The sequence below is a fragment of the Phytophthora sojae genome (assembly GCF_000149755.1).
Source record: "Phytophthora sojae unplaced genomic scaffold PHYSOscaffold_13, whole genome shotgun sequence".
Taxonomy (NCBI): domain Eukaryota; phylum Oomycota; class Peronosporomycetes; order Peronosporales; family Peronosporaceae; genus Phytophthora; species Phytophthora sojae.
The window spans coordinates 567,746-593,911 of record NW_009258127.1 but is presented as its reverse complement, the minus strand read 5'-3'; the positions used below and the strand labels follow the sequence as shown (position 1 = coordinate 593,911).

Here is a 26,166-nt window from a genome sequence, read left to right as displayed (position 1 = left end):
CGACTTCTCCAGACCGAACCAGCTTACGTGAACAACGACTTCTCCAGACCGAGCCATTTGCTTATTTAGCTACACTGGAAACGGTATTTAGTGCACATGCATCCGTTTGGCGGCACTGCCGTTGGAGCCGAAGGTTTTGGTCAGTTCATCATGTGCCCGGCCTGCCAGACCAAGGACCAGGAGCCGCCATCAGCATCTCCGATCGTGGCAGCACTGTCTCTCCAGAAAGAGCGTGGCAAGGTTGCCGACAAGACGGGTGCTACTGAGTGTCCGCAACGTCATACCATGCTAGATTATTCATTACTTATCGTGGCGGTCCGTCACAATATTTAATATGCCCCTGTGTGGAATGTAACCTTGCACTTTTCAATTTCGCACCCTAAACGCGGGCCGTTCGATTTTGAGCACGGGGCTTCCCACAACTGCTTATTATGCTCTTTACAACAGAATGTACAACGCAGGTTGTTGTATTTCGATCAAGTTGTCTGTGTTCGAAGTGTCATTTTTTGTGAAGTGGGTATTAGTATGAGTGAGACTAATTGTTCCTCACACTAAATAGTATTAGTTTTGAAATTAATCACACTCACACCAATTGCGGTGAGGATGGAAAAATCAACCTCACATAAAATAGTATGAGTGATAAATACTAAATACCGTTTCCAGTGTAGCGAAACTGCATGTCCACTATCTAGTTAATCAACTTTTTCTTCTTCTTCACGTAAGTTTTTGGCAAAAGCGTTTGGCTAAATCAAAGCGAGCTCATTAACAAGAATGGTCTTCCTGGCAACTACTACAGTGAGGAAAAAGGAATATATGCACGCAGCAAAAGACGGCTGTGTCCGCGGCCGACTTACTCGAGCAATGGGTAGTACGCGTCCTCGTGCACGGTCGAGCTGCCGGTGCGGCGCTTGACCACAACGAGCGCCACGACAGCGACCATAGCAGTAGCACCGAGCAGCACCAACGTCGAGCTGCTGGTAAAGCTCTTCTCCTCCTCCGTGGCAGTCAACATCAGCGGGATCAGTGCTGACTTCTCGCAGCGCTTGACGTCCGTCGAGCCGACCGCCGTACAGCTGAGATCCGGGTCGCAGTCGGTGCAGCAAGTCGCCTCCGTCGTCGAGATGCTGGTGTCCGTTGCATCGGACCTCACGACCGTGCCACCACACGCCTCGTTCACCCCCGGTGCAGCTTTCCCCGCACACTTATCGGCACACAGGCCGTCCTGAACGAAAGAGATCACCTCCGGGGCATCGCAGTCCGTCACGGTGAAGTCGTGCATGCACGTGATGGAGTTCGGGTCCGTGTCCTCTGCCAGCAGCATCGTGTTGCTGTGCGGGGTTCGCGTGAACGTGCACGTAACTTTAGCGGCGGTCTTGCGAGCTGTGTGCGGGTTGTGCACCATCTCGACGGCAAAGTACTTGGAGATCGTGGGGTTCGTCGAGTCCGACAGAAGCTGGTACGCCTTCGTATTCGTCGCAGTCGTCGCCTCCTCCTTGAGCATGATGTCACACGTGACGCCAGCGTACGACCCCGTCACCTTACCGGCAGAGCTCAGCACTACGTCCGCGACGGTCATGTCCAGCTTCATGACAGCGAAGTCGCTGCCCGGGTACGCGCAGTAGGCGTTGCCAGGCGTAGGATCCGAGCCTTCCAACTTCCACATGGCGTCGAAACTGGAGCACGTCAGCGTGCTGTGCACGAAGAGGTTCACATCGAAGGAGAAGGCGTCGCCCACGCGTCCGCAGCTCGTCCACGCCTCGACGATCACCGCCGTGCTAGCGTCCGTGAAGGCGATCTTGCTGTCACTGGTGCGGCTCCACGTCTTCCACTCGCCACCGTCCAGGTTGTAGCGCCAGAAGACATAGTCGTTGATCTTGCCCGTCTCGGACGGCGGAGTGGGGAAGGACCCGGCAAAGCCCGTCGTGACGGTAAGCAGCTTGGACAGTTCCACCTCATAGTGGCACTTGCTGTCCGTGGCGCTGAAGTCGGTGCATCCAACGCTGTAGTACACGTGCTTGGTCGCGTCACTGCCCGTCGGCTTACTGGGGAGCGCATTGAGCACACCGTTGGAAACCGTTTGGACGGCCGAAGCAATGCCAATCGTTACGGTAGCCAGCGTGTCGCCGAAGACCTTGAGGCACAAGTTCATCGACAAGAATTGCCCGAGCCACCCACGCAACCCTTGTCAGCGGGGGCCGTTGCACACCCGTACTCGGTGTACTTCTCCAGCAGCGTCTTGGACTTCTCACAGCACCATTGGCAGCTGTCAGCCAAGGTTGACTGCAAGGAGAGGTACGGCGTCTGCAGTTGGGTCGTGAACGGACTCGTCTTGAGGTTGTCCACGCTTGTCGCCAATGATGCGTCGCTGAAACACGAGCCAGAAGACAAGCTCTTCAAGTCGTCTCGGAGGTACTCGACCTTGGTTTCAGCGGTACTGCAGTCGTCTCCACCGTTGGCGTTGTTCAGCACGTTGGCGTCCTTCACGTAGTTGTCGAACAAGCCTTCGTAGGTTCTAGCCGTGGCTAACGATGCCGTGGTCAGAGCTGCAGGGTTGGGGACGTTTAGCAGCTGCCACTGAGGCACCAGGTCGAACTGCTGGTCCAGCCTGGAGGTGTCGCATTCTTCGTAATAGAACCAGTGGAGAGTGCCCGATACAGGGGTGTCGGTGAAGCAGAACTTGTAGGGGTTTTCAATCTGCCCGGTTTGTGCGATGTACGTGAACTTCTGGTTCCAGTTGGCCGCGTCGCACTCCCACATGTGCCAAGGGGTCGAATGGATGCCCCAACCTCCGCCGTCGTCCAGACACAGGGTGTTCTTGTTGACATTCCGGAACTCCAGCTTGCTGGGGTCGTACGCGTAGACCTGGTTCGCGCTGTTCGGGTTGCAAGCTGCCAGAGTGAACTTGGTCATGCCCGATGAGGTACCGCCGCCGTCGTCCATGCACATGGTAGGGTCTCGGCGAGATCGGATCAAAATGTTCTCCGTCGTCGTGAAGGGGGCGGTGGGGCAGCTCCCAGTCTTGTAGCGGGGGCGGTACGCGTCGTTGATCGCGACGCAGCCGTCACATTGGGCGGTGCGGTCGTAGTCGGTAGCGATGATCGACAGCGAGTACAGTCCAGGAACCTTGAAGTTGACGCTCTGCTGTGACGTGAGCGGCGCGGTCTTGTAGCGGTACCACGCCACTTGGCCCGTCCTCGAGTCCACCGTCGACGACCCGGCATAAGTAGACGTGATCTCGACGAACGGCTGCTCCGACGCCGTCAACAGCTGAGCGTCATCGAACTTATTGGTGCGCTTGTCGGAGACGTAGTTGTCCGTCGGAATGGGTACAGGCAGGACGCACCCGGCTCCGAGCTTGAGGTTGTTGGTCGAGTCCGTGAGACTGCAGGCGAGGTTGGCACCCCACGAGCACGTGGTGGGCGTGTTGGCCAGCAGCAGAAGTTGCGGCTCGAGCTCCGAGTGGTTCGTCTGGGCAGCGACCCGAGCGTCACGGAAGATGCACGCGATCGCAAACACAGCGGCGACCCAGATGGGGATCGAGAGGGTTGGAGAGGAAGGCGGTGCGGAGCTGTGTCTTCTTGCTGGCGAATCTTGGAGTGGGTGGGGGGCCCTAGGACTTCCTGGAGCCCATTGGACTTCGAAGGAGGTTGGAGCTTCTTGAGCCATTAACCGCCTTAACGACCTCTGGCAAAAGATATGGAGTCGTTTCGTTTCGCGACGACCCTGCAGCAGCGATCCAAAGATCTCACAATTATAATGCGGCATATATTTTTATTGCCCTTCGCAGTATGGCTCGGCCAAACATGGCTCGGTCAGCATATATCTGTTTTCTCTTCATTTCATGCATGTTAGTTCAAGACGGCTTCTGTCAAATAAAAGAGCAGGACGTACTTGAAAACTGCTCACACAACACATTCAATTCAAATCTTTGCTCGGAGAGCGACGCAATATCTTTGGAATCATTGGCAGCAGCGCACGAAATCCCCTTGCCTTGCGCTCTGTTCCGCTCTGGGTCGGTTCGCTCCACGCAGTGAGGCCACGACCTCGAGGAAGATTGAGGAGGCGAACACCCGCACGACTTGACACGCACGTGGTAGATATTAGACTGAGCTCCTACTCCTACTGCTACGCATGCATGTTGGGCAGCGTCTCCAGAGCTCCCAACCACTCGTTGCACTTCAACTCCTGTCCCCTGCTGTCCTCCTCCCAGGACCTTGTCTCTCCTTCCTTCGGCTTCTTCCAGGGCAGTGTCCGCACCGTCGCTCCTGCGACGCCCCCTCCAGTGCGCCAAGGCACCACCGTGTGCGCTAACGGCTGCAACCGGAGCCGATTCATAACACGCTCATTAATTTCGGATGACCAAGCTGTGGCTGGCTGACATTCACACAATTCCCCCGTGGCGTGCACTGCACTATACTTTAGCGTTCTGTCGGCCGCTCTCGCGAGGGGGGGGGGGTATCTTCTGGAGCAGCCATGAGCTGATACTATCATGCTGTTGAGCGGCCAGCCCAGGTGTTAAAGAAGTGGGCAGCCAATCGATGCGCGCGTCACAGTTTTTAACGTTTCTAAAAATATCTAAAGGCCGTATTTCTAACTGTTCCCAAAAGACTGTATCAATGTTCCAGAATGATGGGGTCTTCAGAAGACGTCGAGCTGAGAGCGCTCCATACGTGTCCTTCAACTTCCCGATGCGTCTCTTGAGGCCAGCGTCGATCCCTGATCCAGTCTCCTGCCAGTTCGATCGATGAGTACTTCGGGGTCATCACTTACGGACTGTAGAGTTGCAGTACCGGTAGCGAAAGTAGTCGATAGCGTTACTACCGTAAGTAGTCTGTGATGGGTGGTTCTGTGCTATTCGTAGCGGTTAGCTTTTTCGATTGTCTTGTTCTGACATGACATGACGTTTGGTCTGAAATTGTGGGAGGGATGACCCACTTTTCTGCCGAAGCTGAGCCTGAAGGCGCTCTGTGTTGACCGGTACCCAGATAAACACATGAGCTAACGGGTCCATTGACCTCACCTTGCCTGCCACCTACTCAAACAACATTGTGGGGGTTGCTTGGCGTCGAAACCTTGTGCATGCAGCTACCAAGCTCGCAGTTAGCTGTCCCGAGTAGGAACGGTCACCACCGTTCCTACTACACGGACGACCGTTCGACCAGCGATCGACTTCTCGAGGATCAGCTATTGGACGATGCGGTGAGCGGTCAGTCATCCATTTCGGAGGGGCGCTGACTGGCGACGCGTCGGTTAGATGGCGCGCTCGGCTGCGATGGAAGCAGTGACGCGAGCGATGGGTGAGCAGTGACGCGAAGGGCAGGACGGAGGTCACGAGCACCGCGTGGCTCAGGACGTGAGCTGTGAGGAGAGCCAAGGACGAAGGGGTGAGACGAGAGCCAGGTGAGCCGGTGACGTGTTGAAGTCGGCACGTGAGCCGACAGAGAGCCGAAAGAAGAAGGAAGCACGAGCTGTCAGGCTCCGTGCGCGGTAAGGAAGTAGGGTCAGTCGTGAATCTGCACTGGAGAGAACAAGTTGATTGCTTTTGCATATTGACTCTGTTTCTCGCTATTTGTGCCACTGCCTAACCATTCTAGCTTCCATACAACGCTTGACCGTCCCATCCAGGGCAGCGCTGCTCACACTGTCATCCTGCATCGTTGTTACGTCGCTACAATTGACGTGAGCGAAGAAATGCCGCATCTTGAACTGCCCACATCAAGCTTACTACTTGGACATGTGCTACCGACACGGGTTCGTTCGTTGTGTGCTCAAAGGGTGTCAGCGACGTGCTATGGCAACGTCGATATGTTGTCTCGAGCACGGAGAATGACCATGATGTTCGGTTTCAGGATGCACGAGGTGGGCAGTTGCCGCGCAGTTAAGGCACCTCGTGAGCGGGCCAGTACTCTTTTTCAAGCGAACTTAGCTATGCCACTTTCTCTAAAGTGCCGCGCACTTTCCCTTCACAAGCGGGCGAGTCCAAGTGAAGGTTTGATCCCAGACGAAGAACTATCTGCTGGACGAGAGCGAAGAAGACGACTACACTCGTCGAGCTGAGAGAGCTGCGAGTGGCCGCACCAGTATCAACAATTCGTGATGGTGAATGCCAAAGGTGATCGGATGAGTTTTTCTTTTGAGTGCCAAGAAGACGATTCCGGGGCGGATTTATAATACAGCATAGGTATACCGGGTTTGCAGTCGATTGATGATCAACCATGTCATGTTATATGCCCCAAAGTCGGCCAAGCATAAACTTAGTTGCCGAGTCGTAGGACTTCTTGATGCGTTGCAAGAACGTGGTCCTCAGACGGCGGAAAATGATGTCCACCGCAGGTTGCATCGCAAAAAACAAAGGCCATCCTAGCAGTGCATTTACGTACTCTCTCCCTTCTGGTTTTATTCCTACTCGTCATGATCTCTTCGTGCCGAAATCCAGGGCGAAGTCCCCGCTCACAAGTGCGCGATGAATTTTTGCGTGCTATTTTGGACCAGGTCTCGTTAGCTGGAAACCCGAAGATAAACATCACTCCATGCTGCTCATTCGTGTGCTGGGTATAACGCTGCTGTTTCCGAGGTCTACAGATGCAGCAAGCGCAGGTTTCGAGCGCCAAAGAAGTCGATCGTCAACTATTCGCTAGGCCAAGTCGAAGCTTTGCCTCAACCTGAGTTCCTAGCAGCATTTTGGTGTAGGAGTTTCGGATCCCGAGCCGTTGGAATGGACTCGGCGCGATCTTCTTCGTCGCTTCATCCCCAGGAGTGAGTGGACACCAGCGCCTGCAGCCACCGACAATGCCGCTCAAGTCATTTTTCTTCTAGCCACGGAGCACGCAGCTACTTGAAGATGACAAGCCCCTGGGCCGTCGGAGGAACTGCCCGCAGAACTGGTTGATGTGTTGTGCGGCTACTTCACTGGCTTCGACGCCTTCAACTTGTCGCTCACGAACGTTTGGTGGCGGGATTTTCTATCTGATGAGTCGTTCTGGAGGAGGTGCTTAGTTGGCCCAAAGACCTGCAACGGAGAGCTGTCGTGGAAGAAGCAGTAGATTCAGTCGCGGTCGATGCTGTTCAAGGCTCCAAAAGCCGACGACGACCCGGAGCTTCTGGGTTCCTTCGCGTACTTCACGTACAGAGGGGACAAGCAACAACTTGGGCGCTTCCAGCTAACCCACATGGGCGGCGAGAGTTTTTAGCTTGGATCTCTGCTTCAGCCTCCTGCCAGGAGAGCGGTTTGGCGGCGTTATCTACGGACTTCAGTCGTCAAGTCGAGAGAGCTGCGAGTGGCCGCACTACTCTCAACCATCCGTGATGGTGGACTCCAAAGGCGATCTCTACTGCTCGGTGGTAGCTGCTCAACCCGTGGTGGCTCGAGCTTTGGAGCCCAATCGGTGGTATCTCGTCGCATTAACCTACGACCACGGTGCCCAGCTCCAAGAAGTGTACTTCAATGGGGTGAAAGTGCAAGAGAAGGCGGGTTTGTGGCGTTATCAGTGGCACTTCATGACGTTCGCGCAGGTCGGGACTGGATTCAGCGCTTCCGATTTCCTCGACGGCCCGGGATGGTACGGATATCAAGGCATCGTGGATGTGGGGCGGGATACTTTCAGAAGATGAGATCACGGTGCTAGCCAGAGGCGGCTCTATCGGGGACGGGAAACTGAAAGCTTCTCTGATGCACGTCAGGGCTGACAAGAATGGGCCAAGACACGTCCGTCTAGTTAAATACACGAGACCAACGGAATCGAAGTCGCTGCAGCTACATATAGTATGCTAGTCGGTCACTGAAACAAAAACATGAGTGCAATACATGTATTTTGTAGTTTCATGCAATGGATAAGTACTACTACAGTACTAGTATTGTTTTGCCTTCATTCCCCTTACTTTGCAGGTAATTATTTTTTTTCTCCCCATAGTTGCATATTTACAGTAAGTAAAAAAATCTTTGCTTCGCAATGTGATACATGTAGGGTAAATTGTAGATGGTAGAAACGTTCTAGCATAAGGTAGTCAAACATACTACAGCTATTCATCGTGCCGAGTCTACGCGTTGCTTCTCTTCCGCCACTCCCTTAGGCGCGTCATCAATCGTTTCTTCAGCGCTTGGGCGTTTTTGGTCCATTTAACCCCCGAGGACAGTTTATCGCCTTTGGCGAGTCGCGTGTTTAAGTGGTCGGCATCGGTCAACTTAATTCCCGAAGGCAACTTGGCGCCAGTCGTGATGTACGTGTTTAAGCGGTCGGTCGGCAGCTTAACCACCTCCTTCCCAGTCAAAATACCCCTTTCTTCAGCGTTCCCCTCGGCATCCAACTTGTAGCCGTCATCACTTCTCAAAAACAGCTTCGCTTGGTTGTCGTTTTGGACGGCATTGCCCTGCGGGATGGTCTTGTCTGCGGCGGAAGCGTTAGCGTTGATAGTTGCCAGGAGCACAGCAGTGAGACCAAGTAGCAGTGAGGCGAGGCGCATGGTTTACAGGGCGTTTTTCGACTTCAGCGCTGGAGAGAGTATCTGGAAGTGATGGCTGCCAAATGAATGGTCCCTTGTCGCCAAAGAGGCTCTGTCCGGGAATCACGTTGTTTGAACATCCGGAACCTGAGGATCACGAAGCAGGATAGGATATGTGCAGAAGATCCGCGCCAGAGCTCGCTCCATTCGATTGCGAGGCGAGGACTGTACCTAGACAGCCAATTGTTACGAACTCAATGGCGCTATTACAGTAATTTCCCTCAATAGCGCAATGGCTACATTTATACATTCTCTAAGATAATTGCATAGGAGGGGCTAGCTGAACTCTCATTGGCTGGATTTGGGGTGTGCACAGATACTCGTTTCAGCAGGGTATTCGATGCCACGACTGCGCTATTGAGGCAAATTACTGTACAATAGTACATGTACTCATATGCCAGCCGGCTTCGCAGTATTGGCCCTTTAACACAGCAAAGTTCGACGCCACCCTTCGAAATACTTCAGTGATTCAATCACAATCACAGTGATTGTACAATATAATACACTGTATCTTGCATCGCGATCCCCAGATCCGATTTGCTACTGCGATGGTCCCAAGCAATGTCTTCGTGATGAACTGCGGTTGTAACAAACTCGGAAGACATGTTTTAATTTACCTAGCTCATTCGGGTGCCGTGTATGTACTGCCAACTTGGATGCAATTCAAGTCAATTAAGCAACGGCAAGTCTTCGCTTCTGATTACGGTAACTAGGTCAGATGAGTTGGCGAACCATATTTTACACAACCACCGTCATATACGTGACAGAGGATATTAGTACAGCACAGCGAAAACCGATAGCTTGATTTTTGTATAGGATCATGGGCTTTGCTGCGCTGCACTGCGCAAAGGCAGTCGCTGGGCTCCTGTGATAAAAAGATTATCTCACCTGGCGAGTACAGTGCTCGGCTCGCTGGAATGCTCGGCGCTGCCGCATAGCTGTGACTTTCGTATTACCTGTATTTCATGAAGCATGAAGTTGTGCACACTGGCGGTTTCTGGTGTTCTTGTAACCTTAAACTGTATTGCGTCCAAAGCTTCAGGGGCTGATAAGCCGTCGTCAAGCACTTTGGCGAAAAGACGATTGTCGGTACTTTCAAGCTTACAAGAACTTCACATTTCTTGTGGCTACACGACTTCTTCGAATCGATTAAAATAAAAAGAGAATCCATGGAGCTCTCACGCTCAGTAAATCTGCTCACGCCAGCTTGACGACAACCTTGCCCATGTTCTTGCGCGCATACATGTAGTCAATAGCGTCGGCAACGCTCTCCAGTCCTTCGAACTTGACGGGGTCAACCCCCGGCACAAGCTTCTTCTCGTCGATCAGCTTCAGCAGCTTCTGCATGTGTGGGTAGAACTGGTCGCGGTAGTGGCCCGAGATGAAACCGTGCAGCGACACCGACTTGAAGATCAGCTTGGGCACCAGGTCGCTGGCCGTGAACGTGTCCTTGGCGCCATGATAGCCGGAAATGTGGCCAAACGCAATGATCCGGCCCTTGACAGCCATGTTGTCCACGATAGTGCGGAACAGGTCCCCGCCCACCGTCTCGAACACGAGATCCACTCCCTTCGGGTACTCCGTCTTGAGCACCTCGTCCACATTCTCCGTGTTGTAGTTGATTACGCGGTCGCAGCCGATGGACTTCAAGTGAGCCGCCTTGGCGTCCGAGCTCGTGGTGCCGATCACGTGGTTGCCCGCCAGCTTGGCCAGTTGCACCACGAACTGGCCAGTGCCGCCGGCCGCGGCCGTGACCAGCACAGTCTCGTTGGACTTCATCTCGCCGACCTGCTCCAACGCGATGGACGCGGAGCTGCCACACACAATCAGCGGCAGCACGTCGGGCGTCGGGGTCGGCACCTTCTGGACCATTGCCATGTCCACCTCGTTGTACTCGGCAAAGGCGCCCAACTCTGCAGTAATATGAACGAACACAAGGTAACATAAGAACCGTTTCAGAAATCCAAAAGACACGGCGGTTTCTCTTACTTCGGTAAGCAACTGCGTCCCCCACTTTGACGTCGGTTACCCCCTCCCCTACGTCTAGCACGACACCCACAGCGTCCAACCCGCAGCCGAACGGAGGAGGGAGGGGGCCCGTGTACGCGCCGTTGGTCACGTTCACGTCGGTGGCGTTGATGCCCACGTAATGGTTCTTGACCACGATCGAGTTGGCGCTGGCCTTGGGCAGCTCCGGCTCCTCCACAAGGCGCGTGGCTGCGCGGAAGTCCGTGGACTTGGTGTGCACTTCGAGGCGCTTGTAGCTCCGCATGGCTGGTGAAGGGTCTGAGTTGGAGTGAAGTGAGCGCTCGGGGGCAGATCAACTTGTGAGCGGCAGGATCGGAAGTGCATGCGTCAGTTGAAGGAAATGTACCGGGAAACAGGTACATGGTGTGTCGCACATCGCACATGAATACGTCAACGAAAAGTGCAGTAATCAGTTGAAGTGATGACTGCGAAAGTGGACTTCTTGGTGCTGAGCTTGGGGCGGATAACGTACATGTGTACAATCCCAGCTCAAAGCAAACAAACGCACAGTAATCATGGTTTTTCCGGTATTTTAATAGTAAAACAAGCCAGCGATTCATTCTGACGAAAAAGTTATTCTTGACGTGTACAGTATCGTGGGTCACGATGCGTCGTCACTACAAAGTTTGTACAGTACAAACATACCAGTACAGAACTCCCTGCCTTAGCCAAAAAAGGTGGGACCAATAAATCTTGCAAGGTTAAGAGAATTGAAAAGGAGGCTAAACATACTGATTTATTACAACATTGCGGCGCATAGCTATTGTGTAAGCTTCCCGCACTCAACACTTTCCCTCCCGTTTTCAGTTAAATCAGTATATGGTGAATTTATGCACGGATGTGCATGGATGCTGACAACAGTGATTTGTACTATCTGTGCGAGGTTCCAGACTTTATGCAGGCGAGGGTAAGCAGGGGAGTTCTGTAGCGTTATGCAATAGAGGGGGCTGTGTACAGTACCCACATGTGTCTACAGAACTAGCTGCTTCGTGGGAAAATAGCCCTACAGTTCATCTACCACGAATTTCAAAAGCAGCGGTTTTGATGAACCTGAGACTTTTCTAAGCTTTGGTGTAAAACTCAAAAAGCTCAAAGCAGCTATTTTGTGCGCCGCATGCGCACGAAACAGCTCTTTGGTGCCATCTCCAACACAGCCTTGTATTAACGACTATTGAGGTATGCGCGATGTAAGTAAGCCCCAATTTCCAATAAAAAACTAATGGATCAAAGTCAAGTATGCCTTACATTGGTCATCGTCTTACATCGACTGACCTTCATATGTTGTTGGTTAACAAGGCTCAAGCCTATCATTTTACTCAACGGAATGAACCTTCGATTTAAAACTCGGAGATTGCGTGTTGCGATATGGCGCTGCATCGTGCTTCAATGTATATTTTCTAAAATCAGCGATACTGTACGTGTGAAATCAGGAGGACTGTGATTGGAAGCCTTCCAAAACGGTATTAAACTTCTGCATAAACGGATTTAAGAAAACGTATTCTGATGAGACGTAAATCACGTCTGAATAAACGAAGGGTCACTTCGCTCCCGCATTGTGCAACTACATAAATGTGAACTTGATTAAAGTAAACACCTCCCTCATTTAGCAACTTGAAGGCATAAAGCCCGACCTCTCGACCTCTGCACAGTTTATTTAGAGATGAATTTGGATAATCATTTTATGTCGATGAATTACAGAGTTTGGAAGGCTCCCAATGGCTGAATGTGATGACATACAATGACCTAAGGATAAATAGTAAAATGCGATACCATTACACCTGGAATTCACCAAGGTTCGTTCAAAGAGTTGGAGATAAGAGCATCTCCACGAGAAAATTACATAAACACCGACAGAAATCGCACACAGCACTACAAAATGCCTGAGCACCACTCCATGGCGGGGCGACGCAGTAACTTCATCGACAGGGCGCCAACAGAGGTGAGCAGCAAACCCGCGCGGGGAGCCCGCGAAGCAGGGCCGCGCGGTATTTACGGAGGCGGGCCCAGCGACGAGCATTCCAGCGAGCCGAGCACTGCACTCGCCAGGTGAGAGAATCTACACTCCCCACCAAGTGCAATTACGCACCCGAGTTTGTAGCTATATCTCAGTCAATATTTAGAGTTAGGAGCTGTGTTTTAGATATGTTGCCGCTACTACCGTTACGGACCCCGCGCTTGTGTTAACGATCGGCATTTCCATGGCTGTGGTGGGGCTCACATACAACCAGACAAATATGGCTTAGTGACACAATTATCACGCAGATTGGACCATACAAAAATTCATATGTTATGAATGTGGGTCAACTAGTAGTGTGTATTTCCTCCTTTCTTTTCCAGTACTTCGACGAGCCACTTGGGCATGGAGTCCACCAGGGTTGCCAGGGTCGCTTGGTCGACAGATTCCCGCGCCGCCAGAACCGCTTCGCGCAACTCGGACACACTGGAGTACTGGTTCTTGCCGTTGTCGTACACCGTGCGCGACAAAATGGCCCACAAGTTCTCTATCGGATTAAGGTCCGGAGAACGAGCGGGCCACTTCATCACCATCACCTCTTGTCTAGGTCGCCGTCCTTTCAAGCATCAGCACTGCCTCGGGAGAGGCGGGCCTCAACCAACCGCAGTTTCCTGCTGCGCGCAGAGTTAACACTGCTCTCTGGAGTGAGAGTGCCGAGGTCGCTGGCCAGAGGTCGCTGCGCAGCCACGACGACACATACGGCAAGGGCGAGCTGGATGTCGCCGATGCTGACGACCAAGAGACGACTCTCGAGTTGTTGAAAAAGATCAAGATCAACCCTGTCAAGTGGGCCAAGGCGAAGTGGACGGACCACAAGCTGCGTCGAGCGGAGAGGCTCGCGGAAAAGCAGAAGAGCTTCAAGCAGGATATGGAGACGATGGCGTATCTACAAGAGTTTCTTCCACCTCCATGCCCCCAAATATTGCCATGTTTGAAACTGTATCCTTATTCCGGGGCTCACTCTGTCAGAGGCATCACTTGTGACCTTCATGAGCAACAATCGTCAACATAGGTGTGCTTGGTGCATTCAATACTACTACGTAGTACAGTATACAAGTACCCGTCCGTGTCCGAAACATATTCCTCCACACGTGGTCAACACGCTCAGCCCAAATCGGAGCATCCCTGCCATCGCCGTGAGCCCATTGTGCGGGGCGCGGCTCCGTAAGGATCATACATCCATGGTACCAGCAGCGCCTGCTTCCTCCATGCGCTGGACGCTATCTCTTGACTTTCAGCGCCTTATTCCCGAATACTTTTGTCCTTGTCGTACTGGAAGTTTTCTTCGCGCACAACTTTCTGTATTGAAATGTCCTACAGCTAAAGCCCCGACTATCGACCACAATTGTTTTGTACTCAGCCAACTTCATCGCAACAGACACGAGTTTGCGGCCCAGTATCACTGCATTTGCAAGTATTCTATGGTAGTTTGGTTAATCAAGCTCCTACATTTGTTTCAGGGCTCTAGTAGCTTCCGACAGCACTGAATGAAGCAGTTCCCGGTAGTTGGGGTCGTCAATTGGCCCAGATCCACAGGCAAATTACTAGTAATACGTGCTAGCGGACGAGTACTTCAGGCGATATTATTTAACTGCGTTCTAGAGGACGATATGAATACGACTAATCAATGCAGCACCATGTAACGAGAACGGAAAATACCTCTACCGGTAGGTACATTTTCCTTTGTAAGATCCAGCGTCCTTTTTAGTGGCATTCCCCCTAAAACCTTTCGTGTGAAGGTTTACCTGTTCTTTCACCTCTCGCCGCACTTTGTTACAGTGTTTCACCATATCCTTTAGGACGTCGATCGCAATTGTCGAGCTCGATAGTACGAGTGAGGTCAAATTCAAGTAGAAATGAACCTCGCGCCTCAAGTCGGGGTTTGCATCCAACTTCGCCAGGATGCCCCGGACCTACCCCTTAGGAAGGTTGGGCATCTTCTTTTGTAGAAATACCTCCAGCGAGTTTGCCAAAACTTTACCGCCTCTTTCTTCTTCTTCGACGCTGGGGTGTTTACCCGTTGTAACTGAAGTGGAATCTTTCAGCTTTTGAAATACGCGGGTGAGCGCACTGATGATGTCTATCTCGATTTCCATGGGGTCGGTGGACTTCATTCAGTCTGCGTTAAATGCAGATAGGTAGTCGTTAAATACCGTTAAGTACTTGAGCAAACGTAATCAAATGCAGCAATCATTCAGATGAGCACTATGATGTATTTACGATTGTGGCCTGACGGAAGAAACACGATTTTCGCGCCCCAGCAACGCAGTTTCTTCAACCTGAGGGCATTGAACGGCATCAAGAACTGCTATTCGTGCTCAGGTCGAACCATGGCGACTAGCGCTAATCGAGCTGCAGCTTAGTCGCAAAACTGAGACGATCCGGCCCCAGAGTCGTCCATCGCACTGGCTAAAACTCGCAAGGCAGCCAGAGACTTCGTCGACTAAGAAACGAGAGCATGAAGGGTGCGGGTGTATCCTTAGAGGGAAAACGATGAAGCGGGTAGCTTGCACAGTGACTAAACAATCAATAGCTGGACGTCGCTCATATCGCCTGTGACTCCTGCCAAGAATCTAATAATTACAAAAGCGTATAAAGCGCAACAAAAATAGACAAGTCAGCGGAAAGTATTTTACGGTATTTAACGTTTTTAATTTTTTAAGTGTGTTTAACCCTTTCTAAGTATTTTACTTCTTTACAACTCTAGCTCGGATGAGGAAGCTTGTTTTTACGAGGCTGGTCCTTAGCACTTGCGAACTCGACAATGCTCGAACTGAAAGTGAGTACTAGTATCGCAAAAAGAAGGAGGTTCGCCGGGCGCATGGTTAGGAAAACTCAGCGCGTGTCTTCAGCTGGACGGTCAGTTGGAAAGTGGGCTCTGGAGAGTGTATTATTTGCAGTGTGGGATCGATGAGGGAACTACTGTGTTACAAATCTTGGTCCGAAGTATTTTGGCCAGCACAATGCATGCCTACAGCGTGCGCTGTAGCCATCTTACATTTTTGCAGCAAGCTACCTGCTCTTATGCTCCTCATTTGAAAGATCCTTTTCAATTCCACAAAATCTCACAATGGAGGCCGATGCTTTCGTCAGCACCGCGTCAATGGCCTCTCCTGGCATCACCATGCCCATGGCACCCCCTCAAGACCAAGGGAACCTCTCAGTGGTGCCACTGCTAATCGAAAATCCGCCAACAGCCACAGCTGACACGCAAAAATATCCAAGCGCGCGCAACTTCTGCTCCGACCCAAACTGCACCAAGAAGGTCGTGAGTAAAGGCAAATGCTTCCAACATGGCGGGGGCAAACGCTGCTCGTTCCCAAACTGCAACAACCGCGCTCGAGTCAAGGGATTGTGTGCTGCCCACGGGGGGAGTAGACGCTGCTCGTACCCTGGATGTACCAATTGTGCCCAGTTCAAGGGGCTGTGTGTCGCCCACGGCGGAGACAAGAAGTGTTCCCATTCGGGCTGCTCCAAGCACGCGTTGACTGGGGGAAAGTGCTTTCAACATGGAGGGGGTTACATGTGCTCCCACATTGGATGCACCAACCAAGCCTATATGGACGGCCGCTGTGTGGCTCATGGAGATCGCAAGCGATGTCGCCGACCGTGTGAGTTTCCTGGTTGTGTCAAGCATTCGGTGTCGAAAGGGAAGTGTTTTGAGCATGGAGGAGGGAGAATGTGCTCGGAGCTGGGATGTTCGGGTGAAGCTCGAGTAGGAGGCAAGTGCTACAGTCACGGTGGGGGGAAGAGGTGCTCGGAACAAGGGTGTTTGAAGCACGCACAGCAAGGAGGAACATGCATCGCGCATGGCGGAGGAATCCACTGTTCTCACCCAGGATGTAGCAAAAGTGTTCAATCGAAGAGCAAGTGTCATTCGCATGGTGGAGCGAAGATTCGTCTATAATTTGAAATTACGTCCGTACGAACAAGGCAATACAATACCTAGACTCTGTGCTCCGATGCGGCCCCCAATCAACTGCTATGTTTTTTTATTTCTTGGGTGGCTTGTACCAGTACAAGATGCCGTCGATAGCGTTGTCGGGGAACCCTTCCCTCTTCAAGAATGCTCTTGCCTGGTCGAAGCCCCATCCGTTTTGGTTCCACTCCTTGAATTGGTTATTCTGCAATCTCTCCAGCAGACCGATATCCTCTTGGAACTTCTTCTCCCTGGCAGCAAGTTTCTCCGCGCGTCGCAAGTTGTGGTTCGTCATCTTCGCCTTGGCCCACTTGGCAGTGTTCATCTTGATCTTCTTCAAAAACTCAAGACCCCTCTCTTCGTCATCAGTCTCAGTGACGTCCAGCTCACCCTTGCTGTAGGTGTCGTCGTGGCTGCGCAGAGTCCTCTGGCCAGACACCTCGCACACTCACTCCAGAGAGCAGCGTCAATTGAACGCGCAGCTGGAAATTGCAGTGGCTTGGGGCCCACTTCTCCCGACGCAGTGCTGCTGCTTGAAAGGACAGCGGTCACGATGGCGTAGCTCAGACGCATGGCTGAAGCTTGGGTGGAGGCTTCATGTTGGTGGTCCGCAGCGAATTAAGGAATGAGGCTTCGACATACATTTGATCACAACCGGTGCATGCTGTACCATTAAGCTGGAATATACGGAAAGTAGCAGCACCTGCTCATATCCTAAGCTTTGAGTGAGTTTCTTGCGTATCGGAATTCGAATTACATGAGAACGCATCCCGAGTTGGCGTGAAATATCGGATGGAGATTTGTTAATTAATTACTAGTACGAAGAGCAACGTGATAAGCCTGTTTGCCCGGGAAACACCTGGGCTTTATGGAAGACCTGTCTTCACGCGAATAACAGTTTTACTTGTGAAAATGCTTAGTGTTATCGGCGTTGTAGCCCCTCATCTCTCGATTAAGTTGAGCTTGTCTGTTCTCCCATGCCAAACCAAGTCAAAACGCCAGTTCGTGGATTGGATGCCTCGGCGCTCTGCATGTAGTCTTATCCGAGCGACACAATTCGGCTGCTTTCATTTTTAAAAATAGTGGGATACTAAGTACGCGACGTCGTGCAACAACCTACATGGTGATATAGTTTTGCGATGTTGTGGCTCATAAGATATTTCCCGCTTCTGATTGCTTCAAAATACTGGTAAACCTCAGGAGAAGGACCAGTAGCCATTTAGTAAGATTTCATCATAGCTTTTCGCGAATAGTCATGTTAGCTCTTGAAATGGTTCAATACGAGTTGGATCTTTTTAACTCTCAACTTGCGATTAGACATGTAGGCTGTTCGTAACTTTGTACTTAGTACTACTTTGTTATAAATGCAATATGATAAGATAAAACGATAAAACAATGCTGTTGTTTTATTCTTCTTTATTTTCGAGTTCACACCGAAGCAGTAGCTGCACAAGCGATTAAAAGACTGTACTGTCACTCTTGATTTCAATCGGTGGTCCACCATCGGTTCGCTTCTCCTTTGCGATAACGCGCCCAGCCTTCCAGCTTCCCCCTTCGACCATCTAGTGCGCGCAGCAAATTAGTAACGAGAACTTGTTCCACCAAACAAAAAATATCGCACGGTTGGGTAGCTTCACGAGTGGGAAGAAGTCGGCAGTAAAATCGAGGCGTTCAAGAATGACCTTGTGCAATTCGTCCAAAATCGCTACAGTCAGAGCCCGCCACTCGATGATGACTTCAGTGCTCGGATCGAGCTCGTCCGTCAGGATATTCGGCGACTTCGCCACGACCACGCCGAATTCCACAAAGAGCCCTCCGTTGCGGTACTCAGGAAGACCTGGCAGTTATCACAAACGAATTAGTTCCGTGATACCGTACCACAGGAACTATCCGTGCTATCGCACCCGTCATCAGCAAATGTTTTATACTGTTTCTTTCGTTGTCTTGGTATGTGTATACTCTGCCCGTACGGAAGACTTCCATGGGACGACCCTTCATATTTGTGAATTGGCAGATTCAGAAATTCCACCTCTCAATTGAATCTCGCTTTGAAGCCATTCACTTTTGAATATTTTTTCAGCAAAGAACGGTACTACCCCGGCTAAAGTTCATGGTTTGTCACGGCCATTGTGGATTGCACTATAGAAATACACTTTTACGGGATACAGCGGTAGGGCCACTCGCACGAAGGGACGCCCACCTCACTTGTTAAAGTACACAGGTCACTCGTTTAAGTGGCCCTTTCGGCCAATGAGATTCAGTCCAAAATATGGAGCTGTACCAGTTGCAGCTGGGAAGAGGCTTTCACTGCCCTTGAGCTTCAATTGGTACAGCCCGGCCATTTAAAAACGCGAGTTAGAAACATGGTGTACCGCACACTTGCCGTCGGGGAGGCAAGCATGGGCAGCCTGCAGAAAGAGGAAAGTAGCTTTCGCATTGAGCAGCACCAAGTTGGTGACCAATAGAGCTGCCGGAAGAGGCGAGTAATTCCTCCGGCCGGAAACAATTGCAGTAAAACCACTACAATTCTGGTAAAGAAGAGTGCACGGGAAAAAGCAAAATTCACATATTGAGATCCAAGATAACTCTGCAATTTCTTAATGACGGAGGCATGTAGCACCTTGAAAGAAAGAGCAGAAGTATTTAGCTGTGGAAGTCAACAGAGGTAGAGTTGTGCGCATGGATTAGTGGGCTCGCGTGATGCAATTGCTACGGGGCTAATCTAATGAGAGCAACGCAAGTTTGACTTGGGCATGCAGAAGGCTGAGAGACCTCGTGCGCGAAGAGCCTCGAAGAGACTCGAGCAGCGCTACTGTTCGCATTCAACATCGATCTTGTTCGGGCTAAGTACGAAAGAGTGATGGTCGTATCCCGCATATGGAAATTGAGTATACGTAGGGAAGCTGACGGGTAATTTGTCAGGTGGAGGGCACGTCAAGCCTGTGGAAGAGAATGATTTGGAGCCATATGCTGGAAGATAGGGGTGTAGAAGAGGTTGAAGTTGTGTGGTGTCACGTCAAGTGCTGTGAAAACCTCTCATGGCAGTTGGCTGGCAGACATGGCCACGCACGATGACGCGCCGTGTGCCGCCGCTGGCCCAGCGTCGAGGCGTTGCCTCATGCCGTGGAACTCATTCGCACGTTCACTGAGGACATCTCGAAAAGAGCGCTGACCAATCTGCTGGAGCGTGGTGAGCCAAGTCTTTTCTTCCAAGTGCTCCAGGCTGTGGATGAAAGCAAGAACCTTGCGCATCACGAGAAGCTGCGCCAATATCGTCTCGCGATGTATTTGATCCCGAGCAAAATGACACTGAAACAAGGAAAACTGGAGGCGATGAAGGAGCTGTATAGGCGGTACCGTAACTCGGTGGATGATCGTACAATCCAAGCTGCTTCAGAAACACCGGAACTACCGGTGCTCAAGTGGCTGCACTCGTGCCAGCCTAAGATGTTCAAGATTTTCTCGTGGTGCGAAGAGAAAATATTTGAGTGCGCCTCAATGGAAGGCCGGGCGGAAGTGGTGCGCTGGCTGGTGAAGCTGTTCCCTGACGCAGTACGAAGTTTGGAGTTTGCCGCTGCTGGAGGACACACGGACCTTACCAAGTGGCTGATGAAACACACAAAATGGGCCACAGACTCTCTAGAGAAGGTTTTCTATAAAGCTGCGATGGCAGATCATCTCGAGACTGCCAAACTTTTATACGAGTACAAGCCGACAATGGACAAATCGCGTTGGCTTCAATCCGTTCCGTCGCTTGAAATGATGCAGTGGCTCCATGAGAACAACTTTAGGGGGTTCAGTACCTCTGTATTGCATCTTGCCATGAAGTGGGGGTGTCTGGAATTGGTGCAGTGGCTGCATGCGAATTATCCCAACCTTTTCACGACCGCGACGATGGATATCGCAGCGGAGTATGGGCATCTAGAGCTGGTCAAGTTTCTGCATACCAATCGCTCGGAAGGCTGTACAACCAAGGCAATGGACTCTGCAGCGGGGAACAACCATTTGGAAGTCGTGCAGTGGCTGCACGAAAACCGATCGGAAGGCTGCACTACCAATGCGATGAATTCGGCGGCCAACCGCGGCCACCTCGACGTCGTCAAGTGGCTCCATGCCAATCGCACTGAGGGCTGCACTTCACAAGCGATGGAGGCATCATTCTTCTGGTCGAACACGAACTTGTACTTTGATGTTATGAAGTGGCTGCACGAGAATCGAGGCCTAAATTTTCCCAAATATTTCGTTACCCGAGCGGCGCAGGCAGGGAACGTCGAGCTGCTGTCATGGTTGCACAGTACTGGTAAAGGCATTTTGTCCAAGGAGACGGTGGATGAAGCGGCAAGCCACGGTTGTCTTGAGGTTGTGAAGTTTCTACATGAACACCGTGTTTTTGAGAAAGGGTGTACCAAAAGTGCGATGACCAAAGCAGCCCATCACAACCACTTGGATGTGATCAAATGGCTGCGTACCAACAGGCGGAAAACCAACACAGTACAGGCGATGGATGCGGCGGCGACTCGTGGCCATCTCCAAGTGGTGAAGTGGCTCCACGAGAACGGTCAAGGCGGGTGCACAGCGTCCGCCTTGAGTTTGGCAGCTGATGGCGGCTACCTCAAGATTGTGAAGTTTTTGGCTGCGAACTACTCACTGGATTGGTCTGAGAAAGCAATTGCATACGCGCAGTCGCATGGCCACACTGAGACTGCGAATTGGCTTCACTTCCACTTGGGGATGAAGCTCTTGCCGTAGTTTGCGGTTTATGCAGCTCGCAACGATTATATTGATATGCTGGAGTTCATGAACAAGGAGACAGATTTCTTCGCAACCCAACAGTCTTTTATACTGGAGACGGTAACAAGCACCCCGAAGTGGTGCAATGGTACAAGGACCACTACGGCAACCCACGCAAGCGCAGGTTTTCAGATTAAATGAATTAAATGCATGCACCTTATAGCACAATTACTTCATATTTTTCTTCGTTTATTTTTTCTTGAAAATAATTCTGGCATCAATCACTTGTGTCGAGCATTCGTAAGACAGTTTGACGACAAATCAAATGTAGCAATTTCATTGGTTAATATTGTATTATGTAGTCTCGAGTGTTGCTGCATCTCGGCTCGTAAATTGGACTGATTTATCTGTGTGCGCATTTTGCCTCCTTTACTAGAGGCAGCACACTTGAAAAATGCCCCTTGAAATGTCCGGGCCTTTGATCCTGACGCCATGCACTAACCTCCTGCTAGAAGATTTAAATATACTTGCCAGGAATGGAATGTAAGGACATCATAGCACAGTTATCATGCGACCGTTTGTTCCCGTAGTGTAGCAATGTTTCTTCGCTTTACTGGGGTGAACGACAACAGTCGTTCACCCCACCACGCCAACTCTCCTTTCTACAGTAAAGTACTAACACTACATAGAAGATGGAGATTCGGATAGAGCGCGCATACGCAAACCAGTCTACGCTGTAGCATCGACAAAAAGCATGGCTGCAGGCAGTGGCTTTTTGCAGGAGATACCGAGTAACTCACCGATGCCGAAGGTCGAGCCCAGCAGCGATATGGCGCGCGCCGAGCGCCCGCGCAGCAGTGTGGAGCTCCTCCGCACCTCAGCGTCGTAGGTATAAGATCTAGGTATTATCACCGTTGCAGAGTACGTGGTTGCATTTTGTTGCTGGACTGTAATGATTAGGTAAGAGGGGGTTGGAGGATCTCGGGAAGCCCACTAGCAACACCGTTCCCTGGCTGCCACGCCTTTACAACTACTATGATGTACGCTCAAGCATAAAATTTACTACATTAAAATGTACATGTAGTACCGTTACGAGCTATTTGTCCCTCTTAGTTTACGTCTGCCAACTTCATCGTAACTCCGTGCCCTACAACGGCTACACCTCTGAGTGGAACAGCTCCACGGACTGCATGCACGCGTTCGTGCAGTCATTATGCCGATATTTAAGCTTGCTGCCAGCGGCCAACTACAGGCACATCGCTTCGTGTGTGAACAAGAGGCTACTTACCCTACCGCACCATGCAACTGCATCGTTTCGGCGCTCAACGTTGCCACCGCGTCCGCGGCAACGATGCCGCTGTGACCTGAACACTTTTGGCCAATTGTATGGCGCAAACTAGTGTCCGACAAACTGTCTTATGTTTTGACAGACAATATGCAATGTAGCCACTGGTATACAAAAACCAAGATGTAGTCAAAACGCGTTGATCGGAAAACGTAAGACGCTTTGTCTTATGATAGGCATTCTGGGGCTAAGTATCGTCTTACGAAAGAGCATCAATCATGTTGGTCAGCCAACCGGTCATTCACATATTTTCACTGTGCAGCCACAACCATGGAGGAGACTAAAGAACCTTTTGTTCTAGCGAAGGTCCGCGCCGTGTGCCGCCACTGGCCCAGCGTCGAGGCGCTGCCTCATGCCGTGCATCTCATTCACACGTTCACAGAGAACATTACTCCATGGGCGCTGACCACTCTGCTGGAGCGCGGTGACTCAAGTCGGTTCTTCCAGGTGCTTCAGGCTGTGGACGAGAGCGTGAACCTCGTTCATCACAAAAAATTACGTCAATACCGACTCGCAATGTATCTGATCCCGAGCAAAATGACGCTGGAACAAGGAAATCCGGAGGCCATGAAGGAGCTGTACAAGCGGTACCGTAACTCAGTGGATGCTCGTACAATCCAAGCCATTGTCGAAACACCGGAACTACCAGTGCTCAAGTGACTACACTCGTGCCAGCCCAAGATATTCAAAATATCTCCGTGGTGTGAGGAGAAAATATTCAAGTATGCATCGTTCAAGGGCAGCAAGGACGTGGCGCGCTGGCTGGTGAAGCTGTTCCCTGACGCAGTGCGTCCTCTGGAATTTGCTACTCGGGGAGGCCACTTGGAACTCATCAGGTGGCTGATGAAGAACGCAAAATGGGTTACAGTCCTTGAGGACGCTTTCTATCGAGCTGTCAAGGCGGGACATCTCGGAATTGCCGAACTCTTGTACCAGAAGAAGCCGACAATGCTCCAGTGGTATTGGTCACTCCAGTCACTCGAATCTCTCGAAATGGTCCAGTGGCTCCATGAGATAATGTTCTGGGATTTCACCGATGGTGTGCTGCATTGTGCCGCGAAGAGAGGGCATCTTGAAATGGTGCATTGGCTACACGTGAACTATTCAAAGCTTTTCACGACGGAGGTGATGGATTTCGCAGCGGAATACGGTCATCAGGAGCTAGTCAAGTTTCTGCATGCCAACCGGTCAGAGGGCTGCACTACCAAGGCGATGAACGGCGCAGCGAGGAAAGGCCACTTGGAAGTCGTAAAGTGGCTGCACGAAAACAGATCGGAAGGCTGTACTACAGATGCGATGGATTCGGCGGCATACAATGGCCACCTCGACGTTCTCAAGTGACTCCATTCTAACCGCAAGGAAGGCTGCACTTCACAAGCATTGCAGATACCATTTTACGCGAACAGGCCCATGTATTGTGCTGTCGTGAAGTGGCTACACGTGAATCGAGGACTAAAGCTTCCCGATGAGTTCACAAACAGAGCAGCACAGCAAGGGAACCTAGAGCTGCTCACATGGCTGCTCTCCAATGGGAAAGGAAAATGGTCTAAAGAAACGATGGACGCAGCGGCAAGTCACGGGCATCTCGAGGTTGTGAAGTTTCTGCATAACCACCGTCGTGGAGGCTGCACCCGAAGTGCAATGACCAAAGCAGCGCAGACCAACCACTTGGATGTGATCAAATGGCTGCGCGCGAATAGGCGGAAAGCCAGCACAGAAGCGGTGATGAACACAGCGGCGACGTGTGGATGTCTTCGGGTGGTGAAGTGGCTCTATGAGAACGGCCAAGGCGGGTGCGCAGTATCTGCCATGACTAATGCAGCTAGTTGTGGCTACCTCAACGTCGTGAAGTGAGGGTCAGTCCATGAGGATGACTAGTTTTCCGATAGGCGGTAAGAACCTAAGGCTGATGTAGCTATTAGTGGGGAGCCGGCGAATGCCGCAGTCTAGATCTCACTTTGAATTCTTCCTTGAGGTGCTGAAATAGCTTCTCAGCGGTTTCCGACGTGTCCTTCAGTCGACTTCTCTTCGAGCAGCCCGCGCCTTTAGTCTCCAGCCATTGCATCTACGCCAGCGACCATGTCCCCGTATGCCGTTTCCGCCAATTCGCTCGCCTTCATTGGCCCCGCTCACGCTCCTACGCTCACCGAGTTCTGCTACGTTCGGGTGCTCCACGTTGAAGGAGATAGCGCGGCGGTGCGCGTTGTGGGCCCTGATGCCGGGGAGGATGGCCACGAACTCCAGCTTCCAGTCGCTGCGATAGACCTCCGCGTCGTCGATGCCGCCGAGGCTGAACTCTGGCCCGGAGATTACGTGGGACAACCCGTCGCGTTCGTTCAACCCAGCGGTCCTTCAACAGGCCAGTGGGCATATGGAGTCGTGATCCGCTACGAGATGTTGGCGGCCGGCCCATCGCTCAGCGTGCTGGTCGGACAGGAAGTTACTACGGTAACGACTGTGTGAACCCCTTCGCATCATCAAGGCCGACCCGATAACGTACGCCCTTCAAGTTGGGGCGACAGTGACAGACATGGTTCTCAACGCCAAGGAGCTTCTCGTGCAACAGAATGCAGTGATTATGGCCTGCCGCAGGCGTCGAGGAGAGCTACCAGCGTCGGTGCAGTCCATGCTGACAGTTCCCTTCATACCCGAGGAAATCGTGCCTCTCATCCGCCCCCACGATCTGGCAACGGTGCAAGTACGACGGCAGCACGTTCTCGATTGCCTCATGGGTCAGCGCAAAAAGAACGCTCTAGCCATTTACATCGACCCGCAACTGCCACGTACCGATCGATCAGGCCCCGGAGCTGCACCACAACGACCCATGTCATCTCACATGCCTGATGACCTACTGAGTATCACAAGCAAGGCAACAGATGATGATATCCAGGCGTTGCGCAATCAGAATCGTATGCTTGGTAAGCGATCAAGAGCCCCGGAACGGGATGGTGCATCGGCACACGACGATCTTCTTGACTATGGAGTTGGTTATGGTACCGAGGACGACGAGCCTAGCTCAAACGACGATGACAATGAGCCCAGTCGGGGTGCGTTTCGACCAGCAGCGATATAGCAGCTCGTAAGCCGGACAATTTTACACCCGCGATTTCGAGGTAAGTCGTGCAACTACATTTTCGAACGTATGCAGCAACGAGTCCACGCCCCCTTCTTCGCCGTGCCACCCGTGTGCCGTGGCCTTCTCGACTTTGGATTTGGCGTCCATGGACTCTCACTGATGCACTGCCATCCGGCAGACGTGATGACTCGCGTAAATGCCCATGGTTCGACTGTCAGCTTTACGGACTTCTCGGAACGCAACACGCTGCGCCCAGCTCAAACGTCAAGGTCGCGCACCGATGTCAGCAGATCATTGCGGTCCCTTCGCAAATTTGCTGAGCATTTTTACACTCAGACGGTTGTGAACCTTGTTGACGATGCGATCAGCTTTATCGACTCTTACCAAGGCCTGTTCGACTCCGACAGTGTCGGCTGGAAGCTTATGGCGTTCTGGATCACGAGCAAGTTTAGCAAGTTTCGGAGTATGATTGTCTCGCGCGACGTTGACGCGGCCCGGAGTATCGGTAAGTAAGAGATTACTCGAAAGGACGAGGATCTATTGGAAGTGGAAGA

The 26,166-nt window shown here is 51.7% G+C and overlaps 11 protein-coding genes across 11 annotated transcripts; 6 read left to right on the top strand and 5 right to left on the bottom strand.

Moving 5' to 3' along the window:
• Positions 1 to 850: 850 nt before the first annotated feature.
• On the bottom strand, positions 851 to 3,666 carry PHYSODRAFT_306950 (hypothetical protein; the record flags this gene model as incomplete). Its single annotated transcript, XM_009539276.1, has 3 exons — positions 851 to 2,131; positions 2,176 to 2,605; positions 3,038 to 3,666. 3 exons carry the CDS (start codon positions 3,664 to 3,666, stop codon positions 851 to 853), a joined length of 2,340 nt encoding a protein of 779 aa, XP_009537571.1.
• A 3,392-nt stretch (positions 3,667 to 7,058) lies between these two features.
• Positions 7,059 to 7,611, top strand: PHYSODRAFT_340992 (hypothetical protein; the record flags this gene model as incomplete). The annotated part of the gene is made up of 2 exons (XM_009539275.1): positions 7,059 to 7,123; positions 7,191 to 7,611. The coding sequence occupies 2 exons, from the start codon at positions 7,059 to 7,061 to the stop codon at positions 7,609 to 7,611; spliced, it is 486 nt and encodes a 161-aa protein (XP_009537570.1).
• Positions 7,612 to 8,037: 426 nt separating this feature from the next.
• On the bottom strand, positions 8,038 to 8,460 carry PHYSODRAFT_306949 (hypothetical protein; the record flags this gene model as incomplete). Its single annotated transcript, XM_009539274.1, has 1 exon — positions 8,038 to 8,460. One exon carries the CDS (start codon positions 8,458 to 8,460, stop codon positions 8,038 to 8,040), a length of 423 nt encoding a protein of 140 aa, XP_009537569.1.
• Positions 8,461 to 9,696: 1,236 nt separating this feature from the next.
• PHYSODRAFT_529692 (hypothetical protein) lies at positions 9,697 to 10,771 on the bottom strand (the record flags this gene model as incomplete). Its single annotated transcript, XM_009539273.1, has 2 exons — positions 9,697 to 10,412; positions 10,489 to 10,771. 2 exons carry the CDS (start codon positions 10,769 to 10,771, stop codon positions 9,697 to 9,699), a joined length of 999 nt encoding a protein of 332 aa, XP_009537568.1.
• A 1,650-nt stretch (positions 10,772 to 12,421) lies between these two features.
• PHYSODRAFT_340989 (hypothetical protein) lies at positions 12,422 to 13,553 on the top strand (the record flags this gene model as incomplete). Its single annotated transcript, XM_009539272.1, has 4 exons — positions 12,422 to 12,573; positions 12,943 to 13,041; positions 13,106 to 13,435; positions 13,511 to 13,553. The coding sequence occupies 4 exons, from the start codon at positions 12,422 to 12,424 to the stop codon at positions 13,551 to 13,553; spliced, it is 624 nt and encodes a 207-aa protein (XP_009537567.1).
• Positions 13,554 to 15,611: 2,058 nt separating this feature from the next.
• PHYSODRAFT_306946 (hypothetical protein) lies at positions 15,612 to 16,448 on the top strand (the record flags this gene model as incomplete). The annotated part of the gene is made up of 1 exon (XM_009539271.1): positions 15,612 to 16,448. One exon carries the CDS (start codon positions 15,612 to 15,614, stop codon positions 16,446 to 16,448), a length of 837 nt encoding a protein of 278 aa, XP_009537566.1.
• Positions 16,449 to 16,533: 85 nt separating this feature from the next.
• PHYSODRAFT_306945 (hypothetical protein) lies at positions 16,534 to 17,033 on the bottom strand (the record flags this gene model as incomplete). Its single annotated transcript, XM_009539270.1, has 2 exons — positions 16,534 to 16,855; positions 16,909 to 17,033. The coding sequence occupies 2 exons, from the start codon at positions 17,031 to 17,033 to the stop codon at positions 16,534 to 16,536; spliced, it is 447 nt and encodes a 148-aa protein (XP_009537565.1).
• An 884-nt stretch (positions 17,034 to 17,917) lies between these two features.
• PHYSODRAFT_529977 (hypothetical protein) lies at positions 17,918 to 18,304 on the bottom strand (the record flags this gene model as incomplete). Its single annotated transcript, XM_009539269.1, has 2 exons — positions 17,918 to 18,022; positions 18,098 to 18,304. Coding segments are annotated over 2 exons (312 nt in total), but the record flags the coding sequence as incomplete, so codon positions are not given.
• A 1,237-nt stretch (positions 18,305 to 19,541) lies between these two features.
• Positions 19,542 to 21,388, top strand: PHYSODRAFT_530006 (hypothetical protein; the record flags this gene model as incomplete). The annotated part of the gene is made up of 4 exons (XM_009539268.1): positions 19,542 to 20,108; positions 20,481 to 20,626; positions 20,756 to 21,205; positions 21,274 to 21,388. Coding segments are annotated over 4 exons (1,278 nt in total), but the record flags the coding sequence as incomplete, so codon positions are not given.
• Positions 21,389 to 22,806: 1,418 nt separating this feature from the next.
• PHYSODRAFT_250359 (hypothetical protein) lies at positions 22,807 to 23,196 on the top strand (the record flags this gene model as incomplete). The annotated part of the gene is made up of 1 exon (XM_009539267.1): positions 22,807 to 23,196. One exon carries the CDS (start codon positions 22,807 to 22,809, stop codon positions 23,194 to 23,196), a length of 390 nt encoding a protein of 129 aa, XP_009537562.1.
• Positions 23,197 to 24,615: 1,419 nt separating this feature from the next.
• PHYSODRAFT_530721 (hypothetical protein) lies at positions 24,616 to 26,125 on the top strand (the record flags this gene model as incomplete). Its single annotated transcript, XM_009539266.1, has 3 exons — positions 24,616 to 24,915; positions 25,019 to 25,587; positions 25,621 to 26,125. 3 exons carry the CDS (start codon positions 24,616 to 24,618, stop codon positions 26,123 to 26,125), a joined length of 1,374 nt encoding a protein of 457 aa, XP_009537561.1.
• Positions 26,126 to 26,166: the final 41 nt, after the last annotated feature.